The 14036-nt window shown below is 52.0% G+C and overlaps 1 protein-coding gene across 6 annotated transcripts in view; it reads right to left on the bottom strand.

The window, feature by feature from the left end:
- The window catches only part of TECPR1 (tectonin beta-propeller repeat containing 1), a 37416-nt gene extending 25585 nt beyond the window's left edge, over positions 1-11831 (bottom strand). For 2 of the 6 annotated variants that reach the window (XM_078357350.1, XM_078357352.1), the window contains exons 1-7: positions 11759-11831; positions 11020-11174; positions 10847-10923; positions 4629-4872; positions 3701-3883; positions 3352-3474; positions 1111-1236 (exon numbers count right to left, since the gene is read on the bottom strand). In XM_078357350.1, the coding sequence (XP_078213476.1) occupies positions 1111-1236; positions 3352-3474; positions 3701-3883; positions 4629-4853 (657 nt within the window). In that variant the 5' untranslated portion in view covers positions 4854-4872; positions 10847-10923; positions 11020-11174; positions 11759-11831. The remainder of the gene's footprint in view (positions 1-1110; positions 1237-3351; positions 3475-3700; positions 3884-4628; positions 4873-10846; positions 10924-11019; positions 11175-11758) is intronic. The other 4 variants (XM_035282703.3, XM_078357351.1, XM_035282695.3 and 1 more) reach the window with 2 other exon arrangements.
- Between the last annotated feature and the right edge of the window lie 2205 nt (positions 11832-14036).

Here is a 14036-nt window from a genome sequence, read left to right as displayed (position 1 = left end):
CCCACCCATCCATCCACACCCACCCACCCATCCATCCACACACCCACCCATCTGTCCACATACCCACCCACCTGTCCACACACCCACTCACTCATCTATCCACACACCCACCCACCCATTTATCCACACACCCACCACCCATCCATCCACACACACCCCCCACCCATCCATCCACACCCACCCACCCATCCGTCCACACACCCACCCATCTGTCCACATACCCACCCACCTGTCCACACACCCACTCACTCATCTATCCACACACCCACCCACCCATTTATCCACACACCCACCACCCATCCATCCACACACACCCCCCACCCATCCATCCACACACCCACCCACCCATCCGTCCACACACCCACCCATCTGTCCACACACCCACTCACTCATCTATCCACACACCCACCCACCCATTTATCCACACACCCCCCACCCATCCATCCACACCCACCCACCCATCCATCCACACACATCCACCCATCTATCCACACATCCATCCATACACCCACCCACCCCCCATCCATCCATACACCCACCCCCATCTGCACACCTTCCTTCCATCAACACATACACACACCCCTATCCATCCATACATACACTCACCTACCCACCCATTCCATCCACACACCCATCCTCCACTCATCCATCTACACACCCATTCATCCAGACTCACCCATCCATCCACACACCCACCCACCCATCCATCCATCCAGACTCACCCATCTACCCATCCATCGACACACCCACCCATCCACCCTTCCATCCACACACAGATCCATCTGCACACCTTCCACCCATCCGTCCACTGGCACACCTTCCATCACCCACACACCCACGACCACATTATTCCTGAAGACTATGTGGGAGGCACAAGCAGGGCTCCAGCAGGAGCTCAGAATCTGTCTGGAGGCCACACTGAAGGTACTTGAGCTGAGGCTGGGCACTGATGAGCACATTGGGGGCTCAGAGAAGAGAAAGGCCAGGAGCAGACCTGGGGTGGGAGAGCTGGGGCTCCTGGGACAAGCGAGACCCATGGGGTAAACAGGACAGGACCCCACAGGAGGTGGGATGGTGGGGAACCGGGGCAGGGAGAGGGGTTGGCCTTACCCTGCCCTGCAGAGACACAGCCCACACTGACAGGCGGCCCACAGGTTCCTCCATGATCTCCCAGCCCCCCACAGAGAGGTCATTGAAGGGGTCGGGCAGTTCCTTGGGGTCATCCTTCGAGGGGATCTGAAGCAAGGATGTGAGAAGTGGTAGCAGTCAGCGCCCGGTGGCCACCTGGGCACGCACCCACCTCCTGCCCACCTGCTATCCAGACCTCCATTCTCCAGCTCGGCCCACAGCTGCCTACATTCACAGGGAAGGCAGCATCAGGACTGTGGGAGCCCCTGCCCCGTCCTCCCTGTTGGCCAAGGCCTGGACAGTCGTCCCTGAGTGGTCACTGCTGCCCCCGTGTGGAAGGCAGATGCATACGGGGTCTCGGCTCTGGGCTTCCCAGTGACCAGACCTCTGTGACTCTGTTCCCAGCCTTAAGAATGGGGTTGATGACAAAACATGGCCCTGCCAGTGTAAGTCTTCAAAAGTCATTGGCCTTCCCAGTGCTTTGAGAGGCCATGGCAAGAAGATTACTTGAGGCCAGGAGTTGAAGACCAGCCTGGGCAACATAGCAAGACCTCATCTCTACAAAAAACTTACTTTATTTAATTATTACTATTTTCTTTTTGAAACTGGGTCTCGCTCTGTTGCCCAGGCTGGAGTGCAGTGGTGCAATCTTGGCTCACTGCAACCTCTGCCTCCTGGGTTCAAGCAATTCTCCTGCCTCAGCCTCCCAAGTAGCTGGGATTACAGGTTCGTGCCACCACATCTGGCTAAGTTTTGTATTTTTAGTCCTCCTAACTAGCTGGGATTATAGGCACATGCCACCAAACCAGGCTAATTTTTATATTTTTAGTAGAGATGGGGTTTCACCATTTTGGCCAGGCTGCTCTCAAACTCCTGGCCTCAAGTGATCTACCTGCCTTGGCCTCCCAAGTGCTAGGATTAGAAGCATGAGCCACAGTACCCAGCCTCTACAAAAAATTTAAAAATTAACCAGGTAAGGCTGGGTGTGGCAGCTCATGCCTGTAATCCCAGCACTTTGGGAGGCCGAGGCGGGTGTTCAGGAGTTTGAGACTAGCCTGACCAACATAGTGAAACCCTGTGTCTACCAAAAATACAAAAAACTAGCTGGGTGTGGTGAAGGGCACCTGTAATCCCAGTTACTTGGGAGGCTGAGGCAGGAGAATCACTTGAACCCGGGAGGTGGAGTTTGCGGTGAGCTGAGATCTCGCCATTGCACTCTAGCCTGGGCAACAAGAGCGTGACTCTGTCTTAAAAAAAAAAAAAATAACCGGGTATGGTGGTGCATCACTGTAGTCCCAGCTACTTGGGAGGCTGAGGTGGGAGAACTGCTTGAGCTCGAGCTATGAGTGCACCACTGCACTCCAGTCTGGGCAACAGAGCAAGACCCCATCTCTTAAAACAAACAAACAAACAAACAAACAAACAAACAAACAAACAAACAAAACAGGGGCCAGGCATGGTGGCTCACACTCATAATCCCAGCACTTTGGGACAGTGAGGCGAGTGAATTATGAAGTTAGGAGTTCAAGACCAGCCTGGCCAAGATGGTGAAACCCTGTCGCTACTAAAAAAAAAAGGTATAAAAAAATTAGCCAGGCGTGGTGACAGGCGCCTGTAATCCCAGCTACTTGGGAGGCTGAGGCAGAGAATCACTTGAAGCCAGGAGGCAGAGGTTGCAGTTGGCCAAGATCGCACCACTGCACTGCAGCCTGGGTGAGAGTGAGACTCCGTCTCAAAAAAAAAAATAGGGCCAGCTTCCTGGTCTCTAGGCTGTTTCCAGTTCCATGGGCAGCCCCACCTCTCAGCCCTGGACTCCCCAGGGAGGCCTTCGCTCATTGGAGGCCACGGCAAGACCTGAGTCTGGGCCTGTCTTCCCTAAGCTGGGAGATTCTTTGGGTTGTAGTGCAACACTAGAGCCAGAGGTGCCTCCCTTGGATGGGGGGGAGGACAAAGTGCCAGACAGAGGCTTGGTCTGGGACAGAGCAGCTTGAACACCAGGGTCAGTGCTATCCTAGGCCTGGCCTGGCCTTCTGGGTGACCATCTCCCAAGTAAAGGAACACCCAGTGCTGTGGTGTTCCCGGGACAGGAAACAGCTCACAGGCCAGGTTCTGGGATGGGTGTGGTGTCCCCTGGTGCACAGGTGGGAACAGTGGAGAGGAGGCTGCATGTGACAGTCTATCCTATCCCTGTCCTGCCCTCAAACCACATTCAGGCATGAAGACCTTGGCCCAGATGTCCCGGGACTTGTATCTCCTGTACCGGATCCACTTCCGGCGCCGCACACAAGAATTCCACTTCTTGTCTCTCGTGTAGGTGGCAGGAAAGTCAATGGCGTACGTCCACCCCTAAAACACCAAGGCAGTAGTTCTCAGGCTCTGCGGGGAAGGCGTTTGAAGAGCTGGAGAAGGTGGGGAGGGAGGGCGCGGCCTGAAGCACCCAAGCTCCCATCCCGCCGCAGCAAGCAAAGCTCAGGCACCACAGGGTGCAGGGACAGAAGCATGGTGGGGACAGGTGGGGCCCCAGGAGACCCCTCCCCACAGGGCAGCCACGAGGGGTACCAAATTCACCTACCCCTTTCTCGGTGGGTTCCCCTCCAAAGTTCTCATCCACGTACCAGTCGGACTCCCACTCCCAGTGCGGTGAGGGCAGAGCCACCCCGTCCAGTGGCCGGTGCTGGAGCCCACTCACGTCACTCCACAGCCAGCGGTCACTCAGCAGGAGCTTCTCACAGAAGCCGCCCACGGGGTTCCAGCGCTGAGGGCCAGGGACACAGGGGCGGCCTTGGACCCAAGCCTGCTGGCTGGGAACCCAGGTGGGCCGGGCATCTCCAGGGCCAGCTGACCCTGACCAGCTGGCCCCCTCATTGATTTCCAGAATAGGAAGTGAGCAGAGAGCCTACGTGGGACCCAGTGACTGGGGACCCCCACGCCTCTTCATCACGAGCCAGCAAATACATCAGCACGGCCCCAAAGGGCAAAGAACCTCCCTGCCAGGCATTGGAGGGCACACCTTATCCTGGGCTCCCGGAAACCACTGGAGCCTGTCCTCGTGGGGACCTGGCCAGCCCGCTTTGGTGAGGACACAATGGTGGCTTCAGCCTCAAAGACCCTGGATGCTCTGCAACTTGGATTTTTTCAGCGGGTGCAGGAGGACAGGGTCTTACTCTGTTGCCCAGGCTGGAGTGCTGTGCACAATTATCGCTTACTGCAGCCTTGACCTCCCAGGCTCAAGCAATCCTCCTGCCTCAGCCTCCTGAGTAGTTGGGACTACAGGTACGCGTTACCACGCCCAGGTAATTTTTGTATTTTTAGTAGAGACGAGGTTTCACCGTATTGGCCAGGCTGGTCTCGAACTCCTGACCTCATGATTCGCCTGCCTTGGCCACCCAAAGTGCTGGAATTACAGGTGTGAGCCACTACACCCAGCCTGTGGTTTGTCATTTTAACCAATAACGCAGCAAAATGACCCACTCAGCAACTCTAACCATGAGGGACTCTACCTGATTCTCATAGGCCTCCTCACGGCGGCGGATGGGGACATCGCTGGCACACACGTACACATAGACTTGGTTGTCACAGGCAATGCCCCAGCAGCACTGCGTGGTGGCGCTGACGCGCTTGAACTCCAGATGGGCGTCCTTGCACAGCTCCCAGTACTGGCCAGCTGTGGACAGCGTGTACACTCTCCCGAAGAGGTCCACTGCCCACAGTACTGAGTTGGGCATGGTGGCAGCTGGAGGTAACCTGTGGCAGAGGATGAGGGTCAGTACCCAGGATCCCAGCCCAGGGACATCAGAGTCAAGTGATTCTCCTGCCTTGGCCTCCCAAAGTGCTGGGATTACAGGCGTGAACCACCATACCCAGCCTCTTCTTTGTTTTTGAAAGAATTTAAAAAAATAGATCACTTGAGGTTAGGAGTTCAAGACTTCTTTTTATTATTGTTTTCAGAGACATTATTATTATTATTATTATTATTATTATTATTATTTTTAGAGACAGGGTTTCTCCATGTTGGTCAGGCTGGTCAAACCTCATCTCTACTACTAAAAATACAAAAATCTGGGAGTCCTGCCTTGGACTCCCAAAGTGCTGGGATTACAGGCGTGACCCACTGTGCCCGGACTAACCACAGAGACTTCTACTGTGACTATTACTTGTGTTTTGTTTATTTATTTTAATTTTTCATTTTTTTTAGGAGACAGAGTCTTGCTCTATCATCCAGGCTAGAATGCAATGGTGCAATCTCTGCTCACTGTAGCCTCCACCTCTGGGTTCATATGATTCTCCTGCCTCAGCTCCCCCAGTAGCTGGGACTACAGGTGCGCACTACCATGCCTGGCTAATTTTTGTATTTTTAGTAGAGATGTGATTTTACCATTTGGCCAGGCTGGTCTCAAACTCCTGACCTCAGGTGATCCTCCTGCCTTGGCCACCCAAAGTGCTGGGATTACAGGTGTGAACCACCATAACCGGCCTCTTCTTTGTTTTTGAAAGAATTTTAAAAAATATATCACTTGAGGTTAGGAGTTCAAGAACAGCCTGGCCAACATGGTCAAACCTCATCTCTACTACTAAAAATACAAGAATTAGCCAGGCATGTGGGTGTGTGCCTGTAGTCTCAGCTACTCAGGAGGCTGAGGCAGGAGAATGGCTTGAACCCAGGAGATGGAGGTTGCAATGAGCCGAGACAGTGCCACTCCACTGCAGCCTGGGCAACAGAGTGAGACTCTGTCCGAAAAAAAAGAATTTAAAAAGTAGAGAGAGGGTCCCACTTGGATGCCCAGGCTGGAGTGCAGTGGTTTGATCACAGCTCTTTGCGGCCTTGACTCCTGGCTCTAGCAATCCTCCTGCTTTAGCCTCCCAAGTAGCTGGGACAATAGGCATGCACCACCATACCCAGCTAATTCTAAAAAAATCTTTTTTAGAGACAGATTCTCACTATGTTGCCCAAGCTGGTCTCAAACTCCTGACCTCAAACAATCCTCCCATCTGGGCCTCCCAAACTGCTGGGATTAGGGACTTGAGCCACCACGCCTGGCCAGATTTTTGTTTTCAAAAGAATCAATGAAAGCTTACAGATTTAGTTGAATCTCAAAAGATGTAACTACCTCACTGCCTCCCCAGGCGCCCCTTCCCTAGTGGGCAGGTCTCCTTTCCCTATGCTGACCTCTATCTGGGCATGGTGAGGGCATTTACACAGGCCTGGCATTCTAGCCATAGCCAATGTGACCATGTGAATCAAGGACATAGAGGTATTCTCTTTATGCTCCCTCAGTGACTCCCTCCTCTTCCCCAGGCTTTCTTCTTCTGCCATTCTCCACTCCTTTCTTTCTTCTTTTTTTCTCTTTTTTTTTTTATTTTTTAGAGAGAGGATCTTGCTCTGTTGCGCTAGAGTGCAGTGGTGCAGTCACAGCTCACTATAGCCTTGAACTCCTGAGCTCAAGCCATCCTCCTGCGTCAGCCTCCTGTGTGGATGGGACTACAGGCATGTGCCACCATACCTGGCTAATTTTTTAAATTTTTTGTAGAGATGGGCTCTCGCTAGGTTGCCCAGGCTGGTCTTGAACTCCTGGCCTCAAGTGGTCCTCCCACCTTGGCCTCCCGAAGCACTGGGATTATAGGCATGAGCCAATGCACCCAGCCCTTTCTCTCCTCCTTCTCCTCTGTGCTTTTTAGGTATAGCCAAGGCTTTTCTAAGCTCTGCCACTGGCCACGCCTGGCCCCACCTCCAAGGCTAATAGTGCTGTTGCTCTCATGGGTGTCCTTCCTGGAGCCCTGGCTCCTGGTAGGAACAGTCTTTCCACTGTGGCAGGGCCACATGGCCAGATACAATGTAGCCAAACACAGAGCTACAGGATGAAGCCACAGGGGCCATTGCAGGAGAAGCTCTGCCCAACAGGGCGGCTCCCAGATCCAACCCAAGACACTGCCCCAGGGCCCAAAGAGAGGAAAGCACCTACAGATGAAGACACAACCAGTCTGACTTAAAAACCAGAGCAATCGGAGACAGGCAGGGTTTATTTAGGTGCCTGGAGGCTGGGCCCGCGTTCCTGCAGCATGCCAGAGCCATGCGGGTGCTCCAGATGGCTGGGTGACTGTGATGATGGCATGAGATAGAAGTACATCTGAAAATAGAGCAGCTGCCATCCACCAAAAAAAAAAAAAATAGGTTAGGCATAGTGGCTCACACCTGTGATCCCAGCACTTTGGGAGGTTGAAGTGGACTGATCACCTGAGGCCAAGTTCCAGACCAGCCTGGCCAACATGGTGAGACCCCGTCTCTACTGAAAAAATGCAAAAATTAGCCAAGTGCAGTGGCACATACCTGTAATCCCTGCCACTCAGGAGACTGGGCAGGAGAATCCCTTGAACCAGGAGGCGGAGGTTGCAGTGAGACAAGAGCAAGCCACTGCATTACAGTCTGGGCGACAAAGTGAGACTCTGTCTCAAAAAAAGAAAACTGGCTCTTTGGGTACAAGGTATATCTTTTTTTTTTTTTTTTTTTTTTTAAGACAAGAGTCTTCCTCTGTTTCCTAGGCTGGCGTGATGGTGCCATCTCGGCTCACTGCAACTTCTGCCTTCTGGGTTCAAGTGATTCTCCTACCTCAGCCTCCCAAGTAGCTGGGGTTATAGACCTTTGCAGCACCACATCTGGCCCATTTTTGTATTTTTAGTAGAGACAGGGTTTCGCCATGTTGGCCAGGCTGGTCTCGAACTCCTGACCTCTGGTGATCCATCCACCTCAGCCTCCCAAAGTGCTGGGATTACAGGTATGAGCCCCCACCCCTGGCCAGGGCAAGGCATATCTTATAAACATTAAGAAGACAGAATGCAGGCTGAGAAGGAAGTGAGAGAGAGGATGAGAAACGGGAATATAGGAAGCAGAACAAAAGCTCGGCTCTGGGAAATTCCCATGACAGGAAGGGGAGGAGAAAAACAGGAGGGAGACGCCCAGCAGAATGGAGAGAGCCCAGGCAGTAACAACCCCTCATGGAGTGGCCACCCCAGCGCACCAAGGCCCATCAAACATACGAAAATCAGAACACCAGCCTTCTGGCACCATTTGAAACTGGCATCTTTGTCCAGGGGCTTGAGTTGGGACCCCTGGTAACCTCCAGTTACCCCTTCATGCCTCACTCAGGCCTGAGGGTCCCTCTGGCATCTTCACAGTGACTAAGAGAGTTCAGAGCTGCCTAGATCTCAGAATGCTGCATTCTGGTATCCTCACTTTCTTGTACCACCAGAAGCTAACTAACGGCTCTGTGCCTTAATTTCCTAGTGTATACAAGGCAGAATGGGGCTCGGCATGGTGGCTCATGCCTGTAATCCCAGCATCTTGGGAGGCCTAGGCAGGTGGATCGCTTGAGGTCAGGAGTTTGAGATCAGCCTGGGCAACATGGTGAAACCCCGTCTCTACTAAAAATATAAAATTTACCTAGGCGTGGTGGCATGGGCCCATAGTCCCAACTACTCAGAAGGCTGAGACAGGAGAATTGCTTGAACTCAGGAGCCATAGGGTACAGTGAGCCAAGATTGTGCCACTGCCCTCTAGCCTGGGTGACAGAGTGAAATTCCATCTAAAAAAAAATAAAAAAGGCAGAATGGGATAGTAACATATATACCTATTCGTTATGAGAATTAAATGAGATAATATGGCCACAGAGATTTTAATAAAGTGTTCAGTACCCAGCAAGAGTTCAGTGACTACTATTGATGTCACTTGGCATTTGTACTTGGTGTTATTTATTTTTTATTCGGCATTGTTAGTTGCCACTTCTTGCCACAGACTGCCACTTCTTTTCCATCTCTTAAAAAATAAAAAATCAGCAGGCTGCAGTGGCTCAAGTCTGTAAACCCAGCACTCTGGGAGACTGAGGTGGTTGGATCCCTTTAGCCTAGGGGTTCAAGATCAGCCCGGGCAACATGGTGAAACCCTGTCTCTACAAAAAAATGCAAAAATTAGCTGGGTATGATGGTGTGCTCCTGTAGTCCCAGCTACTTGGGAGGCTGAGATGGGAGGATCACTTGAGCCTGGGAGGTTGAGGCTACAGAGAGCTGAGATTGGGAGACTACTCCAGCCTAGGTGAGAAAGCAAAACTCTGTCTCAAAACATAAAAGTAAAAAATAAAAAACCACGGCCGGGCACAGTGGCCCATGCCTATAATCCCAGCACTTTGGGAGGCTGAGGCAAGTGGATCAACTGAGGTCAGGAGTTCGAGACCAGTTTGGCCAACATGATGAAACCCCACCTCTATCAAAACTACAAAAATTAACTACACATGGTGGTGCGCACCTGTAATCCCAGATAGTTGGGAGGCTGAGGCAGGAGAACTGCTTGAACTGGGGAGGTGGAGGCTACAGTGAGCTAAGATCATGCCACTACACTCCAGCCTGGGCAACAGAGCGAGACTCTGTCTCAAAAAAACAAAAACAAAAAAACAAAACCAAGTCCCTTTCTGGTCTATCTTAGGCCTCTTCATTTCCATAATCTCTGTACACAGTGGGTGTTGAAACAACATTTAAGGATAATCACCACCACCTACTTGGAACACACTGCCAACTCCCTGATCTGAGATAGAAATACTTCTCCAGGGAAAACAAATACTATAAATAAATAACTTAAAAAGTAAGGTCATGATTGGTGGACAGATACGTGATAAGGCAAGTAAAGCATCAATAGTAGAATCTAGCTGGTGGGATGAGGATGCTGACTGTATAATTCTTTCAACTTGGCTGTATGTGTGAAAATCTTCAATAAAATGCTGGGGCAAGATGAAGGTTTTTTTTTTTGTTGTTTTTTTTAATTGTCACTTTCTATAGTGTTAAATATGTTAGTCTTCAAAGACAGCTGAGAGGCCAGGAGCAGTAGCTCATGCCTAGAATCCCAGCACTTTTTGAAGCTGATTGCTTGGGCCCAAGAATTCAAGACCAGCCTAGCAACACAGGGAGACCCCATCTCTACAAAAATAAAAAGTGAAAAAAAAAGAAAAATTAGCTGAGTATGGTGTCTCGTGCCTGTGATCCTAGCTACTTGGGAGGCTGAGGCAGGAGGATCACTTGAGCCCAGGAGTTTGAGGATACAGTGAGCTATGATTGTGCCATTGCACTCCAGCCTGGGCAGCAGAGGGAGACCCTATCTCAAAGAGGAAAACAAATGACAACAACAACAAAAAAACAAAGATAGCTCAGAATTCACTGGATAAGCAAGCAGTTTAGTTAGACTCAGTCTGCAAGTTGAGCTCAATGAAAGGAGACTTTGAATTTCCTTCAGAGAAATGACTAAGCATTCATTTCCTCTATAGACACAATTGAACCTTCAGGTCAGTTAATGGAAGGAGACTCTGCTACAGTGAAAGGAAGGGGTGGGGGCTGTTGTATTTACAAATTCCCTTTAGAGTGGAGACCCAGGTGACCCATCACTTCCCAGCTAGAGCTGACATCTGTAAACATGCTTGGTCAGCCACAGTTTCTTTCTGCCTCTGCCAGGAGGCTCCCAGTAGCTCCTCACGGGCCACTTTCTGCCTGTGAGCTGATCAGACTACTTGTGCAGTGTCACTGGGTCAGAGGACTCTTGAAAGGGGGGTTGGAGCATGAAGTCCCATGATTCAGGGATCCTGGGACTTCTGTGTTTTGTAGGGTTAGAGGGACAGAGGAAAATCTTCCAAATCAGCAGCCTCTAATTCACCAAGAATTTCTACAGAATGAATGTGAGTTGAACCTTCAGTTGTTCCACGAAGAAGGTCTGCTCATTCCCCCAAAGCCATCTGCCTTTCTGTATTGGTTTATTCAGAGATCCTTTCAGAGACCAAAAAAAAAGCACCCAAGATAAGCGGGGACAGAAATGTGGTGAAGGAAAAGGCGAGGTCCCAAGAACACTTCCCAAGCACTTACTTCCTCTCAGCCTTAGGAGTCCTTCCTAAAAGGTTTCTTGCTTGTTTTTCTATTACACTGTCACTCCCAGCCGGTGTGCACAGAGTTGGCAATGCCTACTACCGTAGCTCGCTGGCTGCAAGATGCAGGGGCTGCTCAAAAGCGACATCGGGAACCTAAAAGGTGGGAAGCAGCAGCAGAATTTGCATGGTCGTTGACTCTTTCCTGAAGAATAGGGTCCGCCCAGCCCAGCCGGGCAGGAGGTGTCTTGAATCTGCCTGGCGCTCAGCCAGTTCTGTACACTTGGGTGACAGGTGGGGCCCCTGCAACTCCACCAATAGCAAATGTTGGAGCTCCTGGCCCTGACCATCTGCCGAAGCTAATCTCACGACAAGCAGATTTGCTCCCATCAATGCCCAGGGAGAAGGCTAGGCAGGCCCCTTGCTGCGTGATTCTTGAAAACAACCAGGATCCAGCGATCCGCTTCTCCTACAGCTCCCTTCCAAAGGCTGGAGTGAGGGCGTCACCTGCTTGGCCACTGCGCTAGCCGGTGGGCGTTCCAGGGCGCGGGAAGGGAGCGGCACTCTCCAGGTGTGCAGGCGAAAGGACAAGTGCTGTCCCTCCTTCCTCCCTCCCCGTGAGTGTCCAGGCAAACACAGCCTGGGGGTGGTGGGGAAGGCGGCGCGTCCAGCCTTTCCTCTCCCCAACCTATCCCACGGCCCTGGCCGCCGCTGCAGCCGGGGCGCCGCGCTGCACTAACCTGGGCCGGCGCCGGGCGAGGCAGAGTCGCGATCGTTGCTCCTTGGCTGCCTGGATAAGCGGGTCGGCCCTCCAGGGGTCCGGGCAAGGGGACGGGCCGGAAGCGGCATCAGGCCCCGCGCCCATTGGCCAGCCTCGCCAGGACGCTGCGGCCTGGGGTGTGCGATTGGCTGCGGCACGTCGCGTCAGAGGTTTTGAGGTCGCGCGCCCGCCCATTTCCGGGGTTGCGCCAGGTCAAGAGTCCCTAGTCGGCTGAAGCGAGTTCCAGCGTTTTCTCTGGCGGCGGCGGCCCGCGGAGTCCCCGGCCGCCTCCCAGGATACGGCCTGCAGGAGCAGAGAAGGCGGTATGGACGCGGCCCGCAGGCGAGGAGAAGGGGTGGCCGGGAGGGTACCTGGGTACGCGGCGCTGCCACGACCTGAGGAGCGGCGTGTGGCGTGGAGATGACGCGGGGAACGGGTGTCTTCCTGGTCTCCATCGAACTGAGACGTAGTCCTTGCACACACTACATGTCGGGGTCCGACCTGCGGACCCAGAGCCAGCGACGGATGAACAAATGCACTCAAACATAGAATACAGTGAAAGAGCAGGCTAGGGGTCCATGGCCACCGACACTGCAGAGAGAGTTAGCAGGCGCCGACCCTGACCAGCTGGCGCTCCAGGCATTTATTCAGTATAGATTTAATAACAGAGGCTCTGAGTCAACACACTTGTGGATAATGTGGCCAGGTTTGAGACCTAAAGCAAACATAATTTGTTTGTAACAAACCTGGTTGCCCGCCCCCCAGAGAGCCATCTGTCCTGCGAATGATTAAAGGTTAGTTTTTTTGTTTTTTTGAGTCGGAGTTTCGCTCTTGTTACCCAGGCTGGAGTGCAATGGCGCGATCTCGGCTCACCGCAACCTCCGCCTCCTGGGTTCAGGCAATTCTCCTGCCTCAGCCTCCTGAGTAGCTGGGATTACAGGCACGCGCCACCGTGCCCAGCTAATTTTTTTGCATTTTTAGTAGAGACGGGGTTTCACCATGTTGACCAGGATGGTCTTGATCTGTTGACCTCGTGATCCACCCGCCTTGGCCTCCCAAAGTGCTGTGATTACAGGCTTGAACAAAGGTTAGTTTTAGGACCACATGAATAACCAATTTATTTAGATAAACTTGTTTACATTCCTTTGTATCTATGTTATTATTTTATTTTATTTTTGAGATGGAGTCTCACTCTGGTTGCTCCGGCTGGAGTGCAGTGGCGTGATCTCGGCTCACTGCAACCTCTGCCTCCTGGTTTCAAGTGATTCTCCTGCCTCAGCCTCCCAAGTAACTGGAACTACAGGCACCAACCACCACACCTGGCTAATTTTTTGTATTTTTAGTAGAGACAGAGTGTCACTGTGTTAGCCAGGATGGTCTCGATTTCCTGACCTTGTGATCTGCCCCTCACAGCCTCCCAAAGTGGTGGGATTACAGGCATGAGCCACCGCACCTGGCCTACTATATGTTTTTGGCACAAGGAAAGGGAATTAGGCTGCCTTAGCCATAACCTTCTTCCCAAGGCTTTTGCAAAAACCTTCCGGCCTTCCAAGGTTTGTGACTATTATAATTTTACAATCTCTCCCACCATCCTGACTGAACCCCCAGGACTACACTTAAAGCTTTACTCTTTTGGGAGGATTCCTGGAAGCACATGTGATTTTGTGACTATAGCATGCTGTGGTGTCAATAACAGGCCCTGGATTGCTCAAACTATTGCCAGTGACAACACCCAGTGCAAGCTGGCCTAATATATTAATGATAATATGTATGTGCCTGCTGTGTGCTGGGCACTGATGTAAGTGCTTTACTTGGGCCTTCTCATTTCATCCTCCCAGCAACCCAAAGAGCTGGCAGTGTCATTCCCATTTTACAGATGAGGACACAGGCTCAGAGGTGGAACCACTCATGTTGTACGTGATGGAGCTGGGATTTGAAACCACTTTATCCCACCTGGGAGAAAACTGGCAAGGTTAGGATAGAGAAAGGAAGGCCGGGCGCGATGGCTCAAGCCTGTAATCCCAGCACTTTGAGAGGCCGAGGCAGATGGATCACGAGGTCAAAAGATCGAGACCATCCTGGTCAACAAGGTGAAACCCCGTCTCTACTAAAAATACAAAAAATTAGCTGGGCGTGGTGGTGCGTGCCTGTAATCCCAGCTACTCAGGAGGCTGAGGCAGGAGAATTGCCTGAACCCAGGAGGCGGAGGTTGCGGTGAGCCGAGATCGCGCCATTGCACTCCAGCCTGGGTAACAAGA

Source organism: Callithrix jacchus, chromosome 2, assembly GCF_049354715.1.
Source record: "Callithrix jacchus isolate 240 chromosome 2, calJac240_pri, whole genome shotgun sequence".
In the NCBI taxonomy this organism is placed as follows: domain Eukaryota; kingdom Metazoa; phylum Chordata; class Mammalia; order Primates; family Cebidae; genus Callithrix; species Callithrix jacchus.
This window is presented reverse-complemented; position numbering and strand designations above follow the sequence as displayed.